Source organism: Nematostella vectensis, chromosome 9, assembly GCF_932526225.1.
Source record: "Nematostella vectensis chromosome 9, jaNemVect1.1, whole genome shotgun sequence".
Classification (NCBI taxonomy): Eukaryota; Metazoa; Cnidaria; class Anthozoa; order Actiniaria; family Edwardsiidae; genus Nematostella; species Nematostella vectensis.
In genome coordinates this window covers 13,120,759-13,145,918 of record NC_064042.1, presented here as the reverse complement: position 1 = coordinate 13,145,918, position 25,160 = coordinate 13,120,759, and the positions used below count along the sequence as shown (strand labels likewise).

The 25,160-nt window shown below is 39.8% G+C and overlaps 2 protein-coding genes, 1 long non-coding RNA gene and 1 other non-coding gene across 4 annotated transcripts in view; all 4 read right to left on the bottom strand.

Moving 5' to 3' along the window:
- The window catches only part of LOC5506431 (probable ubiquitin carboxyl-terminal hydrolase FAF-X), a 54,137-nt gene extending 38,137 nt beyond the window's left edge, over positions 1-16,000 (bottom strand). The window contains exons 1-22 of the mRNA XM_048732169.1: positions 15,833-16,000; positions 13,698-14,145; positions 13,393-13,505; positions 12,452-12,564; positions 11,223-11,331; positions 10,518-10,633; positions 7,514-7,580; positions 7,335-7,433; positions 6,921-7,006; positions 6,679-6,727; positions 6,433-6,522; positions 5,931-5,993; positions 5,337-5,426; positions 4,566-4,670; positions 3,728-3,826; positions 3,276-3,383; positions 2,847-2,963; positions 2,399-2,549; positions 1,655-1,742; positions 1,480-1,531; positions 1,099-1,274; positions 61-175 (exon numbers count right to left, since the gene is read on the bottom strand). Of these exons, the coding sequence (XP_048588126.1) occupies positions 61-175; positions 1,099-1,274; positions 1,480-1,531; positions 1,655-1,742; positions 2,399-2,549; positions 2,847-2,963; positions 3,276-3,383; positions 3,728-3,826; positions 4,566-4,670; positions 5,337-5,426; positions 5,931-5,993; positions 6,433-6,522; positions 6,679-6,727; positions 6,921-7,006; positions 7,335-7,433; positions 7,514-7,580; positions 10,518-10,633; positions 11,223-11,331; positions 12,452-12,564; positions 13,393-13,505; positions 13,698-14,022 (2,331 nt within the window). The 5' untranslated portion in view covers positions 14,023-14,145; positions 15,833-16,000. The remainder of the gene's footprint in view (positions 1-60; positions 176-1,098; positions 1,275-1,479; positions 1,532-1,654; positions 1,743-2,398; positions 2,550-2,846; positions 2,964-3,275; positions 3,384-3,727; positions 3,827-4,565; positions 4,671-5,336; positions 5,427-5,930; positions 5,994-6,432; positions 6,523-6,678; positions 6,728-6,920; positions 7,007-7,334; positions 7,434-7,513; positions 7,581-10,517; positions 10,634-11,222; positions 11,332-12,451; positions 12,565-13,392; positions 13,506-13,697; positions 14,146-15,832) is intronic.
- On the bottom strand, positions 8,792-10,511 carry LOC125572168. Its single transcript, XR_007313634.1, has 2 exons — positions 9,342-10,511; positions 8,792-9,148 (listed from the first exon to the last, which is right to left on the bottom strand). It is a non-coding gene; the product is annotated as an uncharacterized LOC125572168 (long non-coding RNA).
- A 366-nt stretch (positions 16,001-16,366) lies between the features above and the next one.
- Positions 16,367-16,438, bottom strand: Trnaa-ugc. Its single transcript has one exon. It is a non-coding gene; the product is annotated as a tRNA-Ala (tRNA).
- A 7,141-nt stretch (positions 16,439-23,579) lies between these two features.
- Positions 23,580-24,461, bottom strand: LOC116614155. The gene has a single exon (XM_032374826.1). The coding sequence runs from the start codon at positions 24,459-24,461 to the stop codon at positions 23,580-23,582; it is 882 nt and encodes a 293-aa protein (XP_032230717.1).
- Positions 24,462-25,160: the final 699 nt, after the last annotated feature.

Here is a 25,160-nt window from a genome sequence, read left to right as displayed (position 1 = left end):
GATCATTTTATTTCTTGGCTTTGGGAACTTAACTGTGTTAATAAGCCACAAGAAGCTCACCTGCCAGAGATAGTCAACTCCAACCAAGTCCAGATCCTCTATAAGGTAGGCTCGCCGCTTGCTCACTAGCTTATGCTCTTTGATATTCACTCCTCGGAAAAATCTTTCAAAGCATCTAGAAGCAAAGAATTAGCGGAATTAGAAAAGGGTTGGAAAATATGTGCAAAAACAAATTATAAATTGTTGGGATGGGCATATTGTGATGAGCAACATTAACTTCCATATCAGGTTTGATTGTCATAGCGTGTCAATGGGCGTGAAAACACCGTGACCCCATTAGCAGGAACGCTTTGGGATGTTTCCAAGTGATTTTAGATTGTTTGACAATTTAGAAGTTGTTAGCATGGCCTGCTTCCTGTGTTCTAAGGTGAATATAATTTCTACCAGCTTACCGAAAAATACTTCGAAACTACCTTTAAATTTAGAATCTACTGAGACAAATGTGTTCTTCACAGTGAAAGTCAACCCTTACGAGGTATAGGATGTACAGTAGTTTAAAAGAGATTCTATGGAAATTACTCAATTTATTCTATTCCCAGAAATGTTAATTAACCCTTACGAGGTAAAGGATGTACAGTAGTTCAAAAGAGATTCTATGGAAATTACTCAATTTATTCTATTCTCAGAAATGTTAATTAACCCTTACAAGGTAAAGGATGTACAGTAGTTCAAAAGAGATTCTATGGAAATTACTCAATTTATTCTATTCTCAGAAATGTTAATTAACCCTTACAAGGTAAAGGATGTACAGTAGTTCAAAAGAGATTCTATGGAAATTACTCAATTTATTCTATTCTCAGAAATGTTAATTAGCCCTTACGAGGAAAAGGATGTACAGTAGTTCAAAAGAGATTCTATGGAAATTACTCAATTTATTCTATTCTCAGAAATGTTAATTAACCCTTACAAGGTAAAGGATGTACAGTAGTTCAAAAGAGATTCTATGGAAATTACTCAATTTATTCTATTCTCAGAAATGTTAATGAACCCTTACCAGGTAGAGATGTAGTTCAAAAAGATTGTATGGGTGTTACTCACTTTATTCCATTCTCAGTTAATAGTGCAGGGTCAAGCTTGAGAACATTCCCTTCGAAAAATGACAGACTGATTTCTGGGTCCAGATCGGGCTCATCTCCCATCAGCTTGGAGAACCACTTAAAGCAACACTCTCTATCAGATGGAAACACGGCCTTCTCGGCCAGACATTGCCAGATCTACCGATAAATGCGGAATTTCAGTATAACTATTAAATCTGAACGCAAATACTGTAGATAAGTATCAAGAAGATAATCTGATGACGCGCAAACAATTTCTCGCGCAAACACATGTGCATATGTTCAAGAGCGCTACTATAGCAAGATCTTGGGACAGATGGAGCATCATCAGAATGCAGAGTGGCGGTGTGGGGTGATCACTTACCAACTTGGCTTGTGGCTCACAGAGCCACAACTGGCCATCTTTCAATAGAAATCTACATCAACCAGAAACACCACTATTAAAACCATTCATGGACAAAAAGCTACACATAAGTTTCCAATTCTTGACAAAAAATCAGCAATCTGGCAAACTGGAAAACAAATAGAACAGAGCATACCTTAGAAATGTTAGGCGTTCTTGGACTTGTTGGGCGTGATTGTATCTGCCATCTGGTAAGAACTCATTCACATCTACGTCATTTTTCCCTGAGAAAAAAGTATATAATTATCTGTTTTAACTCGCACTATACTGATCCTGAACAGGGTATTTCACTATACTGATCCTGAACAGGGTATTTCACTATACTGATCCTGAACAGGGTATTTCACTATACTGATCCTGAACAGGGTATTTCACTATACTGATCCTGAACAGGGTATTTCACTATACTGATCCTGAACAGGGTATTTCACTATACTGATCCTGAACAGGGTATTTCACTATACTGATCCTGAACAGGGTATTTCACTATACTGATCCTGAACAGGGGATATCTAGCCTCGTATATTGTCACCATTGCTAGAATTAGTGTAGGGTATTTTTTCAACGTAATATGACTTTTAAACAGCACAATAACTACCAACAATATTATACTGTCAAATGGATGGCATTTTGAAATGTACTGCGCGACTTAAATAAATGGAAGTCAGAATGTATAAAGCAATTCCAAAAAATTGCTTAGCCTTGCTTAAACCTTTGATCTCAATCCAGCTATTTGCAACATCTTTGACTCATCCAATATCACACAGCACATAAACACATTTCAAACCGGCAAAACTGTTTTTTTTATGATTATGTTGGTGCTATGCATACAGTATAAAGCATATTGTTTTGTCACTTTTGAAAAAAGAAACTTACATACCTGCTACAAGGGATGTGACCTTCTCCATGTATTTTGCAAGGTTATCTGCCACAAGCGTGACCAGGGAATGGGTCATCTGAAGCTGATTTATGACCTCATGTCGGTAGAACACATGGGGGTTTCTTTGCATGTGTGAGTAGTTCTGAGGAGCCTGTGAGAACGTTTTTGTATGGATATATAAGTCAAGACTTGGTCATGACTTTCTCTACAACAACAGCTGATAAGGACAGTAGTAGAAAATTGCAGGTAATATCTCCGCTGCTTGAAAGATCAGATCATGAAATAGAAAAACATAGTGACTGGGGTGAAAAAAAAAAAACATAGGTGAGGCAAGGTATCAAGGATTTTTACAGTACCAAGTCTTGCTGAAAGCAGCACAAAGTATTTTATAGCATCAATGCCTCTTCCCTTTTTGGAGGGAGGGGTGGCTATATTAGGTAAACCTTACCTCGTAGAATAGCATGCAGATCTCCTTGATGTGCTTTAGGGCAGGTAATACCCAGCTGTCATTGCGCAACTCTTCAACACATCTGTCAATCCACTGAGTCTTCTGTGAGTCACGGTCCTGTAACACAATGCATGCCACACATTTGAGAAACATTTAAAACACCAAACAATTATAACCTCATTAACTCCCAGTGAGAAACATTAAAATGTTTCGTAATAAACAACTTCTTCTGGCAAAACCTAAATTTTTCCCAGAAGGTCTATAATGTCACAAGACTGTCGCTTAACCAACTAAATACATGACTGTAATACAAGACGACTTGTGTGTTGTAATCTATGGTAGAGCAACAGTTCGCCGGGAAATATCTTTGTTATGGCCAAAGAATGTCTTTAAAATTTTTAGCACACTTGGCACGTTTTAAGTAGTAACCTGTGAGCAGCTGTAGTCCAAGATCTTGATGTGTGCACTCAGGGCAAGGTCCATGATGTCAATGGGTACGTCATCACTATGAGCAAGACTCCAGAGCAAGCCAAGAACCTACAGAACATGTAAGGGATACAGCAGGATTATCTACAAAAGATTAACATTTTTGGGCTAGAATACTACAGTATTAGGCAGAAACAATAACTTTTATTTCTACTTATATTTTTACCAGTCAGTCTTCTTTTATATTTATAAGCGACAGACTTGTGCTTTTATCCAATAGATATTTTCCCTTAGCGAAGTATGAAAGTACTCGAAAGTCAACCGAGCATGATACAGTTCAATGTGGTTAGCTGTTCTACTGACTCTTCACAAATGAAAAAGGATTGTGGTACAATGAAGGCATTGTTCTATTTCTTAGCCGTGAGTAGTGAAAGGCCTTTTTCATGTGTATTCACCTTATGTGCCATGACACCTTCCTTATCATCCTCAGCAAGCCTTCTGATCAACTCCAGGAGTTTCTCTCGCTGCTTTTTACTGGCACATGTCCAGCTTTCCTAAAGGACAAAACAGCACGTATTACAGTATCTATACATTTTGAAATCAATGCAGCATCACATTTTTATAACAATCAGGGATCTCGTTTAGGCCCAGCGGCCGGTAGAACCGAGAGCTACTATCTTCCAAGCGCTGGCTACTTTGTTTTTAAAAGTAGATTTAAATTTTACTTGAACTAATAACTTCCACCCCCTAATTATCAATTTCCATGGCCCACTCTGAACTGAATGAATCCCTGAAGCCTAGTGCACACTAGCGGCACATTGACATCACAACATAGGCGAAGATACTCTTTCAAGCCCGACAAAACGACATGGACATAGTGACATAAAAGAAAAAAGTTTTTTTTTTCTATGTCGTTATGTTCATGTCATTATGTGGGGCTTATAAGTCAAAATGTATCATTATAAGGGCTTCTGGAATAACGCGCTTGTGCATTATGTAGTTATGTCACTAGTGTGCACCAGGCATGACAATATATAGTACACTAGGTAAAGTAAAACTTGTGGGGATGCATAAAAAATTACACCGCACAGCATCATTTTTTTGGTGTTTTATAAAACTGTTTGAAAGCTGTTTGCAAACATCAGTGTGAAAAGAACCAATTTAGCTATTTGCTATAAATACATTGGAAACTACAGTACCGCTCACGAACATAGGGACACTGTTTGCAAAACTTTCAGATCATATCATCATCTAAACACTATAGTAAAAGAAACTGACTATTGCAAGACTTACTTGGAAGCAGGAGAAGAGATGGTCTAGTTGCTCTGGAGAAAAGTCCCAAGCCAGTTTTGCGAGTAGGTCATGGATATTCTTGATGATGGCATCATGCTTACCAATCTAAAATAAAGTACAACTATCATCATTGGCACTATCATCATTAGAACAGTTGCCAACAAAATCCTGTCTATTTGATTGTGGACAATCAGTTGCAGTTCTTTATTAAACTGACTCAATATTCAAGCCAACAAGAAGACAAATAGTTACTTATAATTATAGGGAAAATGCAGATCAACAATGAGCACTATAAATAATGATATGGCACTACCTATTACAAGCAGCTTCATAAAACTCCTTTTAACAGTTCCCTGTACCATATTGAACCAAGCCCATGTCTGGTTACAAGGTGAACATAATTCACCAACGTTAGACATATATTATAATACATCATTTAAGGTCCATTGATGCAACATGAGTAACACATGCTTTGTTAGGCTACAAAACACTGTAAAAATGAGATATTCAGCGTACAGTATTGTACAGTAGTTGCAAATTTTATCTACTTGAATTATACAGTAGTATGAATCAAACCATTATTACAATACGGTCATCATACAATAAGGGAAGTATAAAATTAGATGTCACAAGGTAAGACAAGGGGGCTTTCCATCAAGCCAGTCAGGGCAAGAGAGGACTTGTTCTGACCAGTAAAATGGCATGGTACATTTCCCTCTGGTTTCCCTATGATGAGACATACGCTAAAAAGCATATGAGTGTAGTACTTACCTGTGCTGCCCATATACTGTCTAGGTCATCCAAAGACAAGGCCTTTTCCTTGATCACAAACCGGATGATCTTTTCAAGCTTTTCCACATACTGGAACAACAAGAATAATTGTGTCAAACAACTGTATTGATTAATACTTTGAACATGTTTATCTGAAGAATCAGCATTGCCAATCATTACTACAATGTTTTTTTGTGATTGTGACAATACCCTATCACATCTCCTTCTAAAAAAATTAGTCCTTTTGTTTATGTTATGTACCTTGACAAACAATGCCTTAATCCTAACCATTTTATATAATTTTCCAAAAACGTTTGTGTTTATGCTTTGCCAGCATTTTGAGGTTAGATACTGAAGTTCTACTGTTAAAAAGTCACCAAATAGTGCTCAGTGTCATGAATAGGGACAGCGGCAATCGCACGAGTTTACTTCACCGTAGTATATATTAAGTTCTCTAATACTTGGGGGGAGGTTCACCCATACAGTGCTTGGCAGACTAAAATTATATGGCTATCAAAATAACTGGAGGAGGATGTGCCCCACCCCTCAGATGGCCCTACCACACCTTGACTGTTTAAAGTTACTTAAAAGTACCTGCGGTTGATGAAGGTTATCCTTAAGTACTATCGACAGAACTTTATTTGCATGAATCCATTCCTAGAAAAGATACCAAAATTTGTTAAGTATACACTAAAAAAAACTTAAACTTAGTAAAGAGTACAGTACACTGCAGTGGGTCAAGAGCTCCCAGCAACATGCAACCATACACATATGAACTATTACAAAAGATGCTACCAAAAATGTTGTTGTAGTACTTTTGAACAGATCATGAAAAACAAAGAGGATGAGTCAGAGAAAGCCTACATTCCACAACAAAATTAAGTAGGACACTGCATACGAACCATCTCCATCCTTCTTCCCCTGATTAATATTGGTAAGAGGCGAAATTTTCAGCTCAAAACACAAGCAGTCACTAGGTGATAATTTGCCCTCCAAAAGGAGGGGGGAGGGAAAGTGTCCAATTAGTTTTTTAACAGATTGTAGCTCAAACTTGTATCCTTAAACTTTGTTCAGGGGGGGACTGTGCAGTACTTACAGCCATTCTTTCAGCAGTTAGCCACTCCTCCTCATCTGCTGTTGTGTGACGATGGGTGTAATATGACACACTGCTTATCACCTTGTTTATCTAAAGCCCAGAACCACAGTCCATTAGTTGGGGCATGGACGTCCACTAGTAGGCTTTGACAGAAAATAAGCCGATCTCACCAGAGTCTAGTACGTATAACAGGGAGTTGAATGTAATGTTCAGTATAATATGAGCCACACATAATGTAACTTTTACCTCATTCAATGCATTCATCTTTCCATTGAAAGAAGAGATTTGTAGAAGTCTGGGAAATAATGAAAAAGTATTAAAAATCAAATACAAAAAGCCAAAAAATGTCATGAACATTGAAACTAATAAACAACTGTTTTAGATCAGTAAATAAAGGTAAACAAAACCACCAAAGCACAGCAAAAAAATGTTGATCTTATGCAATGCAGGCCTGGTAGGATCAAACTAAAAAGGATGCCAGTAGTCACCTCAGAATCATCTTTAATCTAAAAGTTTCTAGCTGTTTAGGGATGTCTTCTTTAGAGGTTATTTTTCCTGCTAGATTTTTCAATGCCTAGAAATAAAAAAGAAAGGAATAAGCAGTTTAAATACATCATTATGGCACCTGGGCAATACACAGGGGAAACGTTATTTTTTTCAAAAAAATAATAGATCTTCTTTTGTTTCAAGTAGAGATAGTGCTGTACGGGGGAGGGGCTTATTTTAAAGTGTCATATGATTAGGAAGGCACTAATGTATTCATGTTTTTTTTTTATTTTAGGCAAGGTGCTTCTTCTAGTAATTATAATATTTTTAAATGTAAACAATATCAAGAGTGGTTGATCAATATTTTTTCAAATTCTACATAATTTCGATTTCAGATTCAGACTCAGCCACAATACCTTAATTATAGATGATAAAGCATCATTCTTGGCTTCGTTTTTGGCCTCCTTTTTAAGCTCCTGGTCTGATAAACTCTCAAGAAAGCCAGGAACAAAATCCTAGAAAATGCATAAAGTACAAAATGCATTACAGAGAAAACAGTAAAATAATTAGATTAGTATAAATAAACACCACTTACAATTACTGGAAGAAAGTATTCCTCTACGGTCTGTGGAGTGAGAACCTCAGCACAACTACCAAATGGCCTGCAAGGAGGATAGAAACAACAGATTTTTTTAGAAGAAACTAAATGAAGGAATTTGAAACTATTGTAAGTATTGTAAGGGGGCTTGTAAGTGAAAATGTATCAAAATAAAGGGATACTTAATGATACCGTAGACCCAAATGGCTTTATTTCGGGTGATTTTTTTTATTATGCCATTCGATGACAATAGGCACACTCTAGGTGTTAGCAAAAAAATGCCACCAAAATTTTAAATACTCCCCCAGATATTCAAGAAAAACCAAATTCGAACAAGTGTAGCGTTATTCTCGAAGGCGTCAATAATCCCATAATCCTGTTTACTTAGCTCAAAGCCCCGCGATCAACATCCAGGGAACTTAGTTTTACGGCTTTTCCCTCTAATTAGCATACAAGCACGTCAATATCATTATTGACGTTTTATCAGAGATTTATCCATATTTACATGTATATCAACTTTATAAGCGTTTACTCTAAATTTGGCATAGTTGTAAACTACACCAAGATTAAGTAAGAATCCTTGGCTTCTTTCGAAGAAGGCTAAGCGAGGAAGAAAGCCCAAAACATAGAGTTGTCTCTGTTTGCGGTCATTTTAAGTTTTCCGCACTCTTCTTTTCTTCAGTGCAAGCTCGCTTCGATCTAGGCATCTCCCTTCACTTGCACGACTAGCGCTATGACATATAAGCGCCTAAGAGTTTTCCCGCTGTGTGTAAAGCGTGCAATGTGATTGGTTGCCATAGGCGGCTCTATTGCTCTTTATGCTGATGATTCTAAGCTCTACCGCTCTATAGACACTGCAAGTTCTTCAACCTCGTTGCAGGCTGACCTTGACTCCCTGTACAGCTGGAGTCTAGAGCACGGCATGGAGTTTAGTGCATCTAAGTGCAAAGTGGTGCACATGTCAAAGAAGCGTTCTACCAAGCGTCCTCCGTACCCTTACCAACTATGCGGTCGCACCCTGGATCCAGTAGCGCAGGTGACTGACCTCGGCGTTACAATTACTAACGACCTGTCTTGGGGTCCTCACATCGAGCCTATGTGCGCAAAAGCAAACAGGGTGCTTGGACTAGTGAAGCAGGTCTGTTCTGACATCCTCGACCCAACTACAAGACAGCTGCTGTACTGCACCCTTGTTAGGCCCCACCTGGAGTATGCTTCTTGCATTTGGTCGCCTTCGACAGGCAAGCACAAAGCTCTGATTGAGAACGTCCAGCGTCGAGCATCCAAGTTTATTTTGAACTATCCCGCCGATGTTTCATACACAGAAAGGCTGAAAACTCTTAAGCTCCTCCCATTAGAATATCGAAGAGACATAACCAATCTAGTTCTGTTATTTAAAATTATTATTTACTATTTAGAGAAACTTGCCTTTTACCAACCTCCATAATTACCATCCTAACAATTACCGCCTTTTTTCCACTCACAACCAAAATTATTACAGGAATTCGTATTTCCCTAGAACTGTCAAACTTTGGAATAGTCTTCCTTCACTTATGAAATCTTGCACTACGCTTTCGTCTTTCAGGTATCAGCTGACAACTCACTATTTAGAGAAACTTGCCTTTTACCAACCTCCATAATTACCATCCTAACAATTACCGCCTTTTTTCCACTCACAACCAAAATTATTACAGGAATTCGTATTTCCCTAGAACTGTCAAACTTTGGAATAGTCTTCCTTCACTTATGAAATCTTGCACTACGCTTTCGTCTTTCAGGTATCAGCTGACAACTCACTATTTAGAGAAACTTGCCTTTTACCAACCTCCATAATTTCATAGATGTTAAATTTATGTAATTCAATTTTTATTTTCGTTTTTGAATTCTTATTGTTTGTCATTTGTTGGGAAAGAATTTCAATTGGGGCTTACGCCCTGTTTTCTTCTCCCGTCACATTGTTTCTTATTTTCTTTATTTTGTTTATTTCCTATTGTAAACTGTAGTATTTTTTTTTGTGTGACAAAGCCAATAAACTAAACTAAAGCCAATAAACTATTTGCTCTTCGTCTGTCATTACTGTCACGCTGCATCTAATGTTTACACAACTTCAATCCCCGATAATACGCAATCAAATTTCACCCCATCTTACTCTAAATATGTGAATTAAAGGTACACTTCTAACCGCCCGATTCCTGCGCAACTTGGCAAGCGTCTAGTATAGATATGTTCTGTCACACCGTGCCGCAGATAATCAGTAGCTTTTTTCGCCACTGACTTAATTAGTGCGTTGTAGCCAAAGAAGCAAAATTATTCCACGCCTTTAATCAACGAGGCTGTGTGACGTCAAATGTAGACAGGGTTTGTCAGTTTAGTACATGACGAAAGATATAAAGCAGATCCTGGGAGGTTACGCGCTTTTGGTGTGTATAAATAATTCACATGTTTAAAAGTGGATGATTTCGCACTTCGGACCAGGCAAAAGCACTCAAAATTAAGCACGTATAAAAAATGATCATTTTAGGAGGATAGTACAATCATTAAGCTTTAAATTGATATATAGTTTGTTGGCATTTGCTTTAATTCGAAAGCAAGTGCGAGCGATTTTGCAGGGACATTTGGGGTAATTACCGCTTGGGTCTACGGTATCCTTAATTACAAGGAGAAAAGCCTGTCATGTTGGGGGGGGGGCAATGTAATTAATTTTTTCTATATTGACGAAAAAGCAGCAAAGGTACAGTAAGCATAATAAGAAAAGGTATGGCTTGATAGCTTCGATAGGTACAATAACATTTGTACCTACACTACTGTATGTACAAATGTACTATATGTAACCTGTATAGCTATTCTGATTTTTTATGGAGAAAGGGACATTTATTCCTAACTATTTCAAACCTATTTGTCTTGAAAAGGTTCAAAATTCAAGTTGTACTGCCAAAGCACAGCGCATGGGGGAAGGGGGGGCAGGACCCAATCAGAGACCAAATAATGAAAGGTTACTTACTTGAGAAGAGCCGACAATAAGGGAACAGTGAGATTTTCTTTGCCACATATCCTGTCTCTGAGTATGCTAAAGCCATCTAGGGAACCAAACTTGTTCACTAAATCCACAAGCCAGCCCTGTTAATAAGAAATCAGTCATTTTGCTTGCCCAAAGCTATCCAAAAAAGTGTATTTTCTAAAGCATTTGAAAAGCAGCTATCCACAATTTGGGCAAAAAAAGACTAAAAAATTGTTGGACTAAAAGTGTTTGCATTCACTTTACACTTAAAATGACCCATACAAAACGTTATTCCCAGCCCTTACGCCTGCAGCGTTTATTTAATTTTGATGGTCCAAGGGGGAGCGTTCTAGTGTCAGTCAGGATCACGTCAAATTTTAGCCTGCGTAGCAAGCAGCGTTTATTAAATTTTGATGGTCCAAGGGGGATGGGGGGGGGGGGGGGGATTTTGGTCTCAGTAAGGACATTAAATTAAATTAAATTTTAGCCTGTGTAGCAAAACTCACCCAGCTAAAAAACAAGCTCAGATTAATTAAATTTGATTTATATTACTGAAATTTCTATGTTGTTTGTTTCAAGCTGGGAGGGAGGGTAGAGGGGGGGACGTTTGTTAGAGAGGGGCGTTTACTACAAACTTGTAAGCTTAGGGGGGTGTTCGTTAGATAGGAGGCGTTCTTTAGTTAGGGGGTTATTAGATCATTTAGGTACCTTGGGTGACCTGGCGTCTGGCGATTTAGCATACTGTGTAATGCCCTCTGTTACAGGAGCACCTTGGGGTAAGGACTCGGACGGACGTGCACCATTATAAATGTTGAACCTGGAATTGCATTTATACAATTACCATTGACTAATAACAGGGTTGGTATCAAGATTCCTATTATGGTAACAGCAGTTCATTTAAGTTAACTGAATAAAATAAGAATGGAAGAAAATAAGATTTCTTGGAGCTGGGATGTGCAGGACCATCGTTTTGGTATTAATCTGGTATTCGTATTGTTTGATTGAACAATATGTTATCACAAGAAGTTATCAACATGTAATTATCACCTTCCTCTGAAGGTCAAACACACAGTTCTCCCCTACTATCTCACTGCTAGCCTATTTCTACCTCTCATACATAGCCACTACTCCGACCCTTACAGCCCCCAGCGCAACACATCATATAAAATAGCCACACGTACACACTTTAACCCACGCACCAACGTCCATTACCACACATTTTATCACCCCACACAGCCACAGTTAAGCCCCGACGCCTCGGTACGAATACCAGATTAAAACCAAAACCTTGAAGTTACAATGTGGTAGAGTTCAAGCAATTTAAAGGCACAATAGACTGTTTTCACGAATTTGCACGCTCATCCGAAATACCACAGAATAGCAGGCCAAAGCTGATAAAAAAATTAAGACAAAGGGGAATTTGAATCCAAAACGCATCCAAAGATGCTATATGACAGCATTTCTATAGCTTCTTCTTTAAACTCCAATCCGTACTCCATTTTATATCAGCTAGGACCCGCCAGTCTGTGGCATTTTGGATGTGTGAGCAACATCGTGAAAACAGTCTATACTACTCTATACAAACCCCTGAACCCTGTCTTGATGCTTTTGTGGAAAAAAAGGAAAATACTAAAATATAAGAAATAGAAACAAATCTTCAGAAACTCATGTACTCTATAATGATGCCGAAACTAAGAAAATTTAATTTTTGATAGCCAAATGAGATACTGTACAATAAACGTAAGTTTGCCAACTTACATTCAAAAATTGAACATATTCAAATTCTGTGCAATGGGTACAAGTCAACACAAGTTGGTGCCCAAATAGAGACAAGTAGCAAAACTTGTTCTATTTGGCCAGAGCTTTACACACAAATTCTAACACAAATTGAATTTTGTTTTCATGTTGCTAGTCTAACATTGCCAAGTCAGTGATACCTGGACAATGGGTTGAATGCCAGAGCTAGGAGATCCAGAAGAGGAAACCAGTCCTGCGACAGCTTGGTTACGCAGAGTTCTATAAGTTTTTCTGTGTTCTTTAAAATGCACCTCTGGGAAATAAAATGGCAAATTCTTTTATTAACTAATGATAGACATAAAAATAATATACCATCACTAAATATTCATCAACATTACATCTTTACTTTAACAGACATAAATATGTATCAATAAAAAGTTCTACGTATAGGAAATTAATGTATATTATGGTAAATGTATGTGGACAAATTGTGTCATAACAAGTGAAACTGATGCAAATTTGAGCATAACATTCACAGACAAACTAAATTATCAAGGATTCAAAAAGATGGCAGAATTTAATTCTCAATTTGCTGCTCGGAAATACTTGTCTGATGTCGAAGCTGATAAAGAGCCAGACCAAGACAATTAAACACTGTGGGAAGCTCCTTATTAATAAACAGTATTGTTTGAGAAGTTGTTAAATTTTGTTTTGGATTGTTGATAACATTCAGTATTAATGAACATTTCCTAAATTAAAGTTTAACTTAATTAAGGTATTTAAAATGAACACTTAACTTAAATAAATACAAAAAGCCCAAGTTGTCATGATTGTGAACCAGAAGAATCAAGGTATATTCAATCAATGTGGATTTTTCAAATTCGTGTTTATTCTCTATTAAGGTATGTAGCAATCAACACTGGCCTATGCACATTCTAGATTGTAAGATTCGGAGTGAGGGATGGGAAAGCAACTACTGTAGAGTGACAGTCATTCCCACATTCAGGGGGAAAGTAAAAATTAATTACATTGGAGCAGCCTATTTTATACTTTACACCTAATTCCAAATGGAATGCTAAATAAATTTCAATTAGAAATATCAAATCAAAAAGAGAATCCTAACAGAAATCCTAGTACTTACATGAATTTCATATTTCCAACCATTTACAGCTTCATCATTAAGAATTTTATGAAAAGAAGTTGTTAGGCCATCCCTGAAGAATCGCTGACAGTCCTCGCTTTTAGTGTCTAGTCCTGAAACGTCAAATTGTACCACAAGACAAGAGTAGCGCATGAACACACATACCCGTGGACAAATAAGCTACAGTATCACCTCTAGATTGCAAATGGCTTGGGTTTTAAGTTACGTGAATAACAAAGGACGAAAAATAGAGAAATAATACATTTTACAATACTATTTTTCAAATCCTTATAAACTACACCCACCAGCACGGCACAGCTTGATAGACACATCGAGTAGAACCTCAAGCTCTCCTTTGGGTAACACTGGTACCACCCATCTTGGCCTATTTATCATCTCATCAAGTTTTGAGAGTTCAGCCAAAGGAAATGCCGGCTCCCCATTCGCAAGTAAAAGTTCACTTTCCTCTGATGCCTGATTTCCATCTGCATTTTTGTCTTCCAGCTGCTCTGTGTTTGTCGGCTCAGAGCTTGCTGGGGTAGCAGGTTGGGTAGGTTGTGAGGGGGGTGTGGTTGCGGGGGGATTTGCTTGGGTCTGCTCCCCGCTGCCCCCTTTTACTGACAAAGTCATTTCTGTATTTACAAGAGTCTAACACTTGAACAGCTGATAATCTCCACATATAAATACCATGCAGGACATCACATGCTTCAAAGGCATAAATAGTTTAAACAAGGCTAGCATCGAAGGGTTCACCTGGTAAAGATAAAAAGGTTTTAAGTCAGCTCTTTGCTTCCATATCAGATACCAAGACTTTAAACTGGGGCTCATTAAGTTCCCAGGAAATAAGGGAAAACATTAAGCAGCTAACAAGATAATATCATATTTTCTATTTTTAAGATGCAAATGAAATGATTAAGAAAGGATTTTGCAGTCTACAGTCAATATACATGTATGAACCTTTGTTCTGTTAGCTCCCATGAATGCCTAGGTAACTGGTTTATGCAATGCAAATTAAATGCAACTTCTGCAGCTAAATCATACTGTAACCAAGTTAAATTTTAATTATATGAGATACATTTTACATTAGTACAAAGAGGTATAGAAGATACTTTAAGAATATCATGAAGTTAGATATAGTTTTTTAATGTTTAAAATGGTGTCATCCCTTAAAAAAAGGTTTTTATGATGAATGAAGGGAACTAGAGTATTATCGTACAGCAGTCAACCAATCAGAGCCAAGTCTGCAAGGTTTCTGCAGGCATTTTGTTGATTGGCAAAAATTGGCAACATTCCTGGCTAGTCATGCATCCAGCCGGTAATATCCTGATTGAAAGGGGTTGCTTACTGGAAATCAAGCGCAGAAAAGGTACCAGCAATTTCAAGTTGGCTAGATTTTTCAAAATACCACCAAATAATATAATTTATTCCTAAACAACAAAAAAATGACAAACATCTGCAAATGGTGGTCCCTTGGACCAATCAGGAAATTTTTTAAATATTATTTAAAAAAAAATAGTGCAAATTCTAGCTGTAGATGTTTCTACACATTTTTTTTAATAATATAGCTTTTTAAATTCTCTTTGCAAACTGTATATGTATTGCATAATGTACAGTACACAGATTTAAAGATACATTATAGGTAGAAATGACTGTCTCATTTATTAACATAAAATGCTATAGTACTAAAGCTGTAGAGAGTCCAAATATAAAAGGATATAGAAGTAATCATATGCAAGGAGTACTCAATACATGTTATAATAGAAGGGTGTGAGTCCTTGCATATTTCAATCCCAAACAGGACTAAAACTGCAAGTAAGCAAATTAGACAGAATACAGCAAAGTTCTCTACAAATATTAGTCAAATTTATATAACCATATAAAATCAAAATCTTCACTGGAAAAAGGATAAACGAAATATCTATGAATGATTATAAATTTCAATAGTTTTATTAACAACTTTAGTTTCTGTTCCTGTACGTATGTAATGTAGACTAGTTTGATAACAAGTATTGGTTCAAAATTGATAACAGATGAAAACGGTAAAAGGATAAATAGCACTTCTTTTTAGCACAAAACATAATGCCTATCACATGTGATGGAAGTACGAGCCTTTTTCAACTTCCAAGAAACAAGCGACAGTCTTCTTACGTATACCGGAAGAAGAGGGACGATTTTGGAAAGGGATTGAATGGTGGAAGGATGCCGAGATTTTACGAGGTGAAGCTGGCTTAATTTTAAAGATGAAGCAATAGAAATATACTTTTTAATTACTTAGAAGACAGATCATTGATGTCACGGACTCTGAAATTTACTATTTCGTGGAATTGTTTGGAAATGCTAAAAAGCTTTCAAAGTGACACTTCTCAAAAGCTTCCAAAATGGCTTCAACTGGAGCCCAGTAACAACGATTCAAAATGAGATAACAACAGTACTAGCTCACCTCAGGCGAAAGCAAAACACTGCCATAATTGTTGATGATCCTAAAGGACTTTGCATGAACTTGTTTTCTTTCTAGTGTTATATAGCCCAATAAATTCAGCCGGCAAACTTGTTCATATTTTGCATGTGGAGCCAAAGCAGTTCGCCCGCGCTTGCGCAGTACAGTCCGTTCAGCCAAAAGATCACGTGGTCACTGCGCCATCACGAAGCGGGGGACTAGGAACAAAATTATCCAACAATCAGGAAACCCATAAAAAAATAACAGTAAATCTTATCAATAAAAGAAAATACAAAGGTAGCTCCAAAGGAATAATGAAAATTAGTCTATTCAAAGATGTATGCATCTTTGTTGAAGGCAGGTTTAAAACTAGCTCTCAGATCTTTTGTAAATGAGAAGGGGCACACAGATAATATTATAGAGAAATAAATTCGAATATGATGCAGATTTTGCATCAAACCATTGTATTAAAGCAAGTAACCGAAAGCAAATTAAATGAAAATAAATGATCGCTATAAATGTGATGGGAAAAAAAAGTGGAGATGCGGGGGATCGAACCCCGGGCCTTCCGCATGCAAAGCGGACGCTCTACCACTGAGCTACATCCCCACAGACAGGCTAATCGCAAAATTTATATTTAACCAATTGCTAATTAATTCTGCACAAATGCAAATTAGATTCCGTCCAAGGTAGCGACGTGAACGCCCGCTCGCCCCTTTATTCATTGGCAGCTTTCCAGAGTCTAAAAGATGTTATAAAATAATTGAATAGTACAGGCGCTTGTACGTAAGCCGAGAAGGGCCATCAGATTTCAGAGATAATAATTTCAGAGATGATAATTTCAGAGATAATATTTTCAAAGATAAATATTTCAGAGATGATAATTTGAGATGCTAAATTTCAGAGATTATAATTTCGGATAAAGAATTCTGCCGGCTTACTGAGCATGCAGCACTCGATCAACACAACAATTCCCCCACAGCTACGTTTGGTCCTGAGGAGTTCTTCAAGTTTTCCCATATTCTGCCCTTTCTTAGGTTTGTTTATGTCCATAATTCATATTAAAAAAATATAATATATCCCACGCAAGTCAAAAGCGCCACGAAGTCATCGGTGGCCAAGCTGGTGTGCTCTTTTTCATGCCGGAGCTATACAATACAGAAAACTATCTACGCCACGTAGATTTAGACGTGCAAGCGTGCAAGCGCATGTATACTGAATCCTGTGAAGACTACAGCGGAAATATGGAGGAGCTGGTGCAACTCATAAAGCCAAACTACACCCACCAACTGACGCAGCTGAGGCTCTAGAATTATTTTCAGAAATCACACAGAAACTTAAAGAGTTTCACCAATTTTAATATAGCAGATGAGGAAGGAGACCGAGTATTCAAGTAACATGAAGTCCATATTCATCCCGTTTCAGAAATGTAATTGTTTCGTTTATACAGAGTCAAGTTAATGTTGTTGTTTTATTTAACTGGCTTTTTTTTAACTGGCTTTTTTGATGGATTATATTCTATCAACCAAGGGCGGATCCAGGATTCCCAAAAGGGGGGGGGGGGGGGGGGGCACCGACGGAAGGTAAAAGTGTGTAAATTAGTTTCCATACAATAGCACGGAGGGCATCGATATTTCCAGTGGAATCACACAACATCCTAAAGTTATGCTAATATTACGCATTGCTATTTTTACGGGACATCGAAATACTGCGGCATACCTATAATAATTCCACACAATCATGTATTATGTAAATGAGCTATGAGTGTCTTACACAGACACAAGGTCAATCAATCAATCAATTTTATTTATCACCTTTATGTAACTCTTTTAATTTTAATGTTTCTCCGCGTGATCATCTCATATCCTCTATCGTTATTGCTTGAATGTAAATTTCCTAATTGAAGGCCCCGTTACTCAGTAAAATGATCAACAAAACAACATAACCGTGTTCTTGTCAGAAATGTGATCCAACATCTTGCCACTACTGGACATGGTAGTCTGTGGGTTGTGAATCATAGGTGGGCAAAAATGTCCGCTGCAGTTGGTCGGTCCGTCACCGTGTAACCTCAGGCAATTCCTTAGCACTGAAAGAAGCTGGGCATGTACGTGCCTAAAGGCTTGGAGACCTGACCGAAACAGTTATCTGAAATTATCTTCTCTGAATTTATCTTCTCTAAAATAATCATCTCTGAAATTATCATCTCTGAAATTATTATCTCTGAAATTATCATCTCCGGAGTTAACATCTCTGAAATTATCATCTCTGAAATTATTATCTCTGAAATCTGATGGCCCTACTCGGCTTTCGTACGCTTGGATTGGTCACTTTTATTTCATTATGAAGCATGCGATAGTCTACTCCTGCCGCTTTGGGCTGCGAAGGAGACTAGTAATACGATGACGCTGATGACGCAGCATAAAATCGTGCAAGGGGAATTCCTACATCATCAGTCAACCAGTCAACAACCCTGTGAATTCCCACGGACTTTTACATTTTAACACTAAAAATATTAATCTCCGGGAGAAAAACGTGTTCCAAGTATATAGGAAATTGCAAAATAAGTCCAAAACCACAAAGCGATGAAGTAAATAATGCTTGGAATTTGAAGCCAGTTTTTCAAACTGTTTTCTGCGCGCCCGCTGACATGCTCTGTTGTGAAGGGTTTTTTTTGTCTTTTGGTAGGATTAGAAAAAACTCTATAAAATAAATAAAACATTTCTCTTGTGCCTTTATTTCTCGACCTGCGGTCGGTCTCGTCCTCCACTGATCTCTCGAATTCTCTCAAGATTTCAAAACTCAATGAAAGCAAGCAAAGAATATTTTATTTCTTAAATATAATATGGCTCTCTAGCCCTGTAATTGGCAATTCTAAACCATAGCCTGTATTACAGGCCTCCGGAAAGGAACTACGGAGGTCTGCATACAGGCTAAAACCCCTAAAACCAGCGAGTCCCTGCAAGCAATATTTGAAGCTAATGAATTAGCCAGCGTAGCTTGGCTCTTGTCTCGGGGATTCACACGGGAAGGGAATGAGCCCAAGGCTTACTGCCTTTACTGTCAGTGTTTTTATAGAGGAATATATGGGGGAATTTATATGTTAGGGACGGACCATTAGATATTTGAGGGGGGGGGGGGGGGGGGGGCGTTGGTCAATTTTTTTGTGCATGATATTTTTTTTTTTTTGTGAAAAGCTCAGATACTTCAGCTTGCTGGCTTTGATCATCACATAAAGGCATTCCCTCGCTACAAGGATAGTTTTATGATATGTGTTTTATTGGATTCATTCTCAATTCACCAGAATATTCACAAAAATCAATATCGTATCTAATGTCTAACTTACAGATTTCGTTAGACCATTAGGAAGATAATTGCTGTTGAAAACCCACGAAGAAGCAGCAAGTTAGAGCGGGAGCGGTGTTTGAAGCACGGGGTTTTTCGCTCTTGATTTAGAATGACATTTTCGATGGTATTTGTGCAAATAGGGTGTTTTTTTTTTTTTTTTTTTGGTTTTAAGTAACAAAGCAGGGGCAAACTACGCGGGGCTAGCGCGGGGGTAGGGTGGGTAAATATGCTAACGCGCAGTGTTGGGGTGGTGGTTACTAAAAATAGCCAGATTGGAAATCGACATGGCGCGCGGACTAAAGTTTATTTTTTTTCGGGGTCCGGTATCCATCAAATCGCGCGCTCTGATTGGCTCTCGTGAGGTCCGGTCCTACGATCCGGACCCCGCGATACCGGACCGCTCATCTTGCCCATGCCCATCGAAAACTTGATTTTTACTCCCGAGGTTATAGATCTTCACACTATCTAGAATCATTGACTTTACGGAAAATCCGCTTCAAACTCCCTCATCCTCCTTCCCAGGGTCCCAACCTCCCCTACCCCCAGGGGCAAGGAGGAAAGAGGGATATGAGAGGAAGACCCTGGGAACGAGGATGCAAACTCCCTGTGTTTTGACAATTTCCCGCCATGAATGCAACAATTTCAACATTGCTGAAAGTGTATTTGGGATAAAATAAGGCAGCAAATCATCTCTTCATACGAAGAAAAACGACAAATCACTTTAGGAATTTTCCTGCATAACCAGCTTAACGTATCCACATTCAAGAGAAGTTCTTCAGTGAATATATCTGTGGAAGATTTAAAGCGAACGAAGACATTTCTACGATCAATTCGAGTTGAGAACGACGTATTAATAAAAATTGTTGGTCAAAATTCAGAGAATATCTTCTTTGGAGATTCTGTATTTCTGGAGGATTTAAAGCGTTGTGGGAGAAATACAAATTTGAGTTTATTGGATGATCATGATGAGCGAACAAAATCTTCACGAATACGGAACATCGAAGAAAGTCAGAAGCGAAACCTCGCCCCGTGCAACCATAAGCCCGTAAGGTAAACAAAGTTGGAAATTCTATTGTGGAAAAAAATAAACATGTTATTTCCCAGCTCAGGGTCGTTCCGTATCGTGAAATACCGTGACCGAGGTCTTGAAAATACTGTTGGTAATGTTTCGAACCAAACGACACTGTTATCACGATCTCCGACTTTCTTCTCCCTTTATTCGAATGAGCTCTTAATCTCTCTACAATCTCTCTTACAATCTCTCACGAGTTCACCCCGTGCCTGGTACAATGATACCCGATCCTATTACTCATTACATATTACATAATTGGTGATCATAAACTAATAACTTTAACAACTTCCGGTACACAGAAACGGAACTTCCGGAACCCCCCCCCCCCCCCCCCCCCTTCTTGACTCTTAGAAGTCAAGCAAAGCCCCGATCGCGATTCTATTCTGCGCGTGCAATGCTGCGGCTTTGAATGTTTTCGCATTGTCTGACACTATCAGCGTTGGAGCTCCCTTCCTGGCTGCAAACCTTCTAAGGCATCTCCTGAAAGTACAAGCCTCTAAATCTAAGACTAAATCGAGATATAATGCTCGTGTCACGCAACACGAGAAAAGTGCCACAGACGCCTTCTGCATCATACCTGTACTACTCTTGTAATAGAGAGGACCTGCAAAGTCTACTCCTACTTTGGAGAATGGCTCTGCCTGCGTGACTCTAAAGCCTGGTAAATCCGCCACGGGAGGCGGCGCTATGCCCTGCCTTCTAGCTTCTTACACGTGACACACCTATGCACTATCTTCTTCACAACTTGTCGACCTTTCGGAACCCAGAACCTTGTCCGCACCTGCGCTAAGGTGCCGCTAACACCACTGTGGTGTAACTTACTATGGCAGTCTAGTATAACCAGCTCTGTCAGCCTGTGATCTCTCGGTAATATTATGGGCATTCTAGCGTCTGTTGCAAGCTCGGAATTACCCAGTCTCCCTCTGCACCTAAGTATGCCTGCCTCTTCTACTAAATCTAGCTGCTTGGTCACCTGATTAAACGTCGCTTGTTGCGTCAAGTCTACTTGCGCTGACTTTATCCACTCTAGCTCTGCGTTCGTCATCTCCTCTCTAGATAACCTGCCTGTCATCCTGTCTTCTACTTTCTCTGCCCTAACATTGTGCATGAATCTCCGAACATACGCTGTTACCTTGAACAACTTGCTACAATTTCTGAAATTGTTATGGTTGATTACACTAGATATGTCACTCTTCGGTACTCTGGTGTTGACTACCATACTTACAGTGCCCTTCTCCTCTTCCGCCCCAGCTGGCGTTCTCTCGATCTGTAATGCTGGCCATCCCTGTTCGGGACCAGTCAGCCAGTGTGGGCCATTCCACCACAGTGCATTACTCTTGAGTTTGGAGCGGGTGCACCCCGTGACCCAATGTCGGCAGGGTTCTGTTCTCCCGAGCAATGCCTCCACTCACCCTTCCTAGACAGCTGCAAAATTTCATCTACTCTGTGCTTAACGAACTGTTTCCACTCACCTTTGTTCGCCAACCAGTATAACACTGTTTTGCTATCTGACCAGTACACCTCCCTTTCTACTTCAATGAGTGTGCCTAGTGCTTCTTTAACATGGCTGACAAGACGGGCAAGGATTAACGCGGCCATTAGCTCTAACCTGGGGATTGTCATCTCTTTAAGGGGGGCCACTCTAGTCTTGCTGCAAAGTAACCTTACCTGCCTCTCTCCCCCCACGTCGTATACGAGGTATACGACGGCACAGTACGCCTTGCGACTCGCATCAGCAAACCCGTGAATCTGCACCTTACGGTTTGACGTGTCCAATACGCACCGAGGTACTTCAACACTCATCAAATTTCCCAGGTCTTTAACCCAGGCCTCCTACTCTGTCCTTACCTCTCCAGTCAATTCCTCGTCCCAGGTTAACTCGGTCATTCTACACAGGGTCCGAAAAAGGATTCTTGCAGCTACAGTTACTGGGCTTACTATTCCTAGGGGATCGAACATACCTGCAAGAACACTTAGCACATTTCGCTTCGTCGCTGGCGACTGTTGCGCCTTCTCATACAGGTGGCCAAATGTGAGTCCTATAGTGTCACTACTGCTATTCCAGGGTAGGCCTAACACCTTCTGAATATCACAGTCGCTTGCCACGCCTTGGCTAGTCTTACCACGAGCCACACCTTCTTAATTACCTGGCATACATCTCCCTTCGCTTACATCCACCCTACCTCTGAGCTCGCTATCGTTAGTCTGCCACTTGCGCAGGTTAAACCCACCTTCTGCCAATCTCGACTTGGACTTCACGTATAACTCATACGCCTCTTCCGGGGTGTTACTCCCTGTCACCAAGTCATCTACATAAAAACTGTTGACTAACATCTCTACAAATTTAGGATCTATCTCTTTAAACTTCACGAGGTGGTGCCTCAAGGTTCCATTCAATAGAAATGGCGAGGCGTTCAGACCAAACACCACTCTACAAAACCAGTATACCTTGATTACGTAATCCTCCCTTCTCGGGTCCTCTGGGAATAAGAATCGTAAACAATCTCGGTCTCCAGGGTCGACTTCGATATTCAAGAAAGCCTTCTCGATATCTGCTATGGGGGCTACCCTGTGGAGGCGGAATCTCAGCAACACATTAAATAGGAGGGGGTTGAGAGAAGGTCCAACGTGTAAACAGTCGTTGAGCGACACGCCCTTTTTACCTGTCTTCGCCGACGCATCATAGATCACTCTTACCGGTGTACTAGTAGCAACATTCCTGCGCACTACCGCTCTATGTGTGCGCTGCCGACGCCGTGATGAATGAGCGGTGACTTCCGGCGTCAAACAAAAACCTTGTCCTAGCTGATACGCCCCCTTCCCAGCTAACAATGCCCTGCGCTGTTTGTAAAGCTATGCGCGTACCAGAGACAACATGAAAACTCTCCGCAAACCCCGAAGCTACGTGATTTGAAGTAGCTTCTCCCGCTTGCTCGCTCTCCCCCCGTTCCTGCTGTGGCGTTTCTGTTTGGCCACTAGCTTGATTTTCGCATATTGAAAGATGATGCGCGCCCGCGCAGCCCTTACAGTTACCATCTTTCGATCTACACTCGTAGGACCTCTGATTTTTCCTAAGGCATCTAAAACATCTAGCATACTTAACCAAGATTTTCTCTCGCTCTCCCGGTGACTTGAATCTCTCACAGTTCTCTGACTTGTGTTTTCCAAAACAATAAACACACGTCCCCTGTCCATTAGCTTCAACAAATAATGCGCTCCCGCTTGTTTGCCTTTGCATACCGTCTTGTGGTTTCTTGTTACTTGCCTCAGAAGAAATGTGCTCTTCTCTCAGCTCTACCTCCGCTCGTATCTCAGCCACAGTCTTTCCATACTTCATGACATGAAGTTTTGATATCTACGGGTGATTGTGAGCCGGAACGAGTTCGGCAACTTCTGTAGCAGGGCCGGTACCACGATCCCCGAATAACTTGTTTCATTTACATTTAGAGCTTCTAGTCCTCGGAAATGCGTCTTCGCTACATCGTAGAACCGCCTCAGCCTCGTTAAGTCCCCATCGTTAAAAACAGGCGACAGGTTAAGTAGGTCGTTAATGTGCGACCGCTGTATAGCCTCGGTTTTGCCATATCGCTTGCGAAGTATTTCGATAGCAGCGCCGTAGTTTGCCGCGGTCATCGCGAAACCAGCAATGGTCTGTTTCGCCTCGTCTAACAGTAACCTCTTCAGATAAGCGAACTTATCTACGTCCGCGAGCGCCTCATTGCTATCAATGGCGCTCTCAAAGGAGTCCCAGAATTCCGGCCATTCTTGTATTTTGCCACCAAATTTCGGCACTTCAAGCTTAGGTAGCCTTGCTCTCACTCTCGCCTTAGTAGAGGTAGAAGACCTTGCCGGTGAACTAGGCAAGCTAGCCGGGCTGATCGCTGGGGATGCGGGTTGATCCCACAGTGCCATTAACCCCTCCATCCTGTGGATAACCTCGTGCAGTCTCGCCCGCATCTCGTCGCCCTCCGTTATGATTGCCTCGAGCTCTTCGCTATCTTCTTTCCCCGCCGACAACTCGATGACCTCACCGCCGAGTGCGCGAAGGGTCTCTGCCTTTTCTTTGGCGCTGTCTCGGAGCTGGCGGATCGCTAACTTCTCATCTTCGCTGTGTTCTTCAAGATCCAAGATCTCATTTACCTTTCTAATCAACTTCGTTGCTGCCCCTCTATGAGCTCCACGCACTTTCTTTTTCAGGACTAACTTCCCACTCATCTTCTATCCGGCTCGAAGGACCACGTGTTGGTAATGTTTCGAACCAAACGACACTCTGTTATCACGATCTCCGACTTTCTTCTCCCTTTATTCGAATCAGCTCTCAATCTCTCTACAGTCTCTCTTACAACCTCTCACGAGTTCACCCCGTGCCTGGTACAATGATACCCGATCCTATTACTCATTACATATTACATAATTCGTGATCATAAACTAATAACTTTAACATTTTCCGGTACACAGAAACGGAACTTCCGGAACAAATACTTACCGAGGCCGTTTATTTTTTTTCCTCAATAGAATTTCCAACTCCCAGCTGGTAAATAACATATATGTCCCTCTCTTATCTTATTCTCTTGACATTACAAAAAGCGTGCGGTCCATCGCGTCAATATAAACGGTCTTGTTTCTTTATTCGCAAGACAACAAAGGCAAAATAGCAATTTGTGCCCAAGATCTTTAAGATTTCTGTTCGATTCCGTTCATTTGAGAACAGCATGTGAAAAAGTTAGGCAAAGGAACCTACTGCATTGGGAAGTTCACAACGGAAAAAGAAGCCGAAAGGGCCGCCGAAATGAAGCGTGCTGAAATAAATTGAATAGCGGACAGTATAAGAAATGGAAAAAAAAGGTGAAAGAAATTATACATGCTCAGCAGAACAACGACAAGAAAGTAATCAGACGAACGAAAATAGAAAAG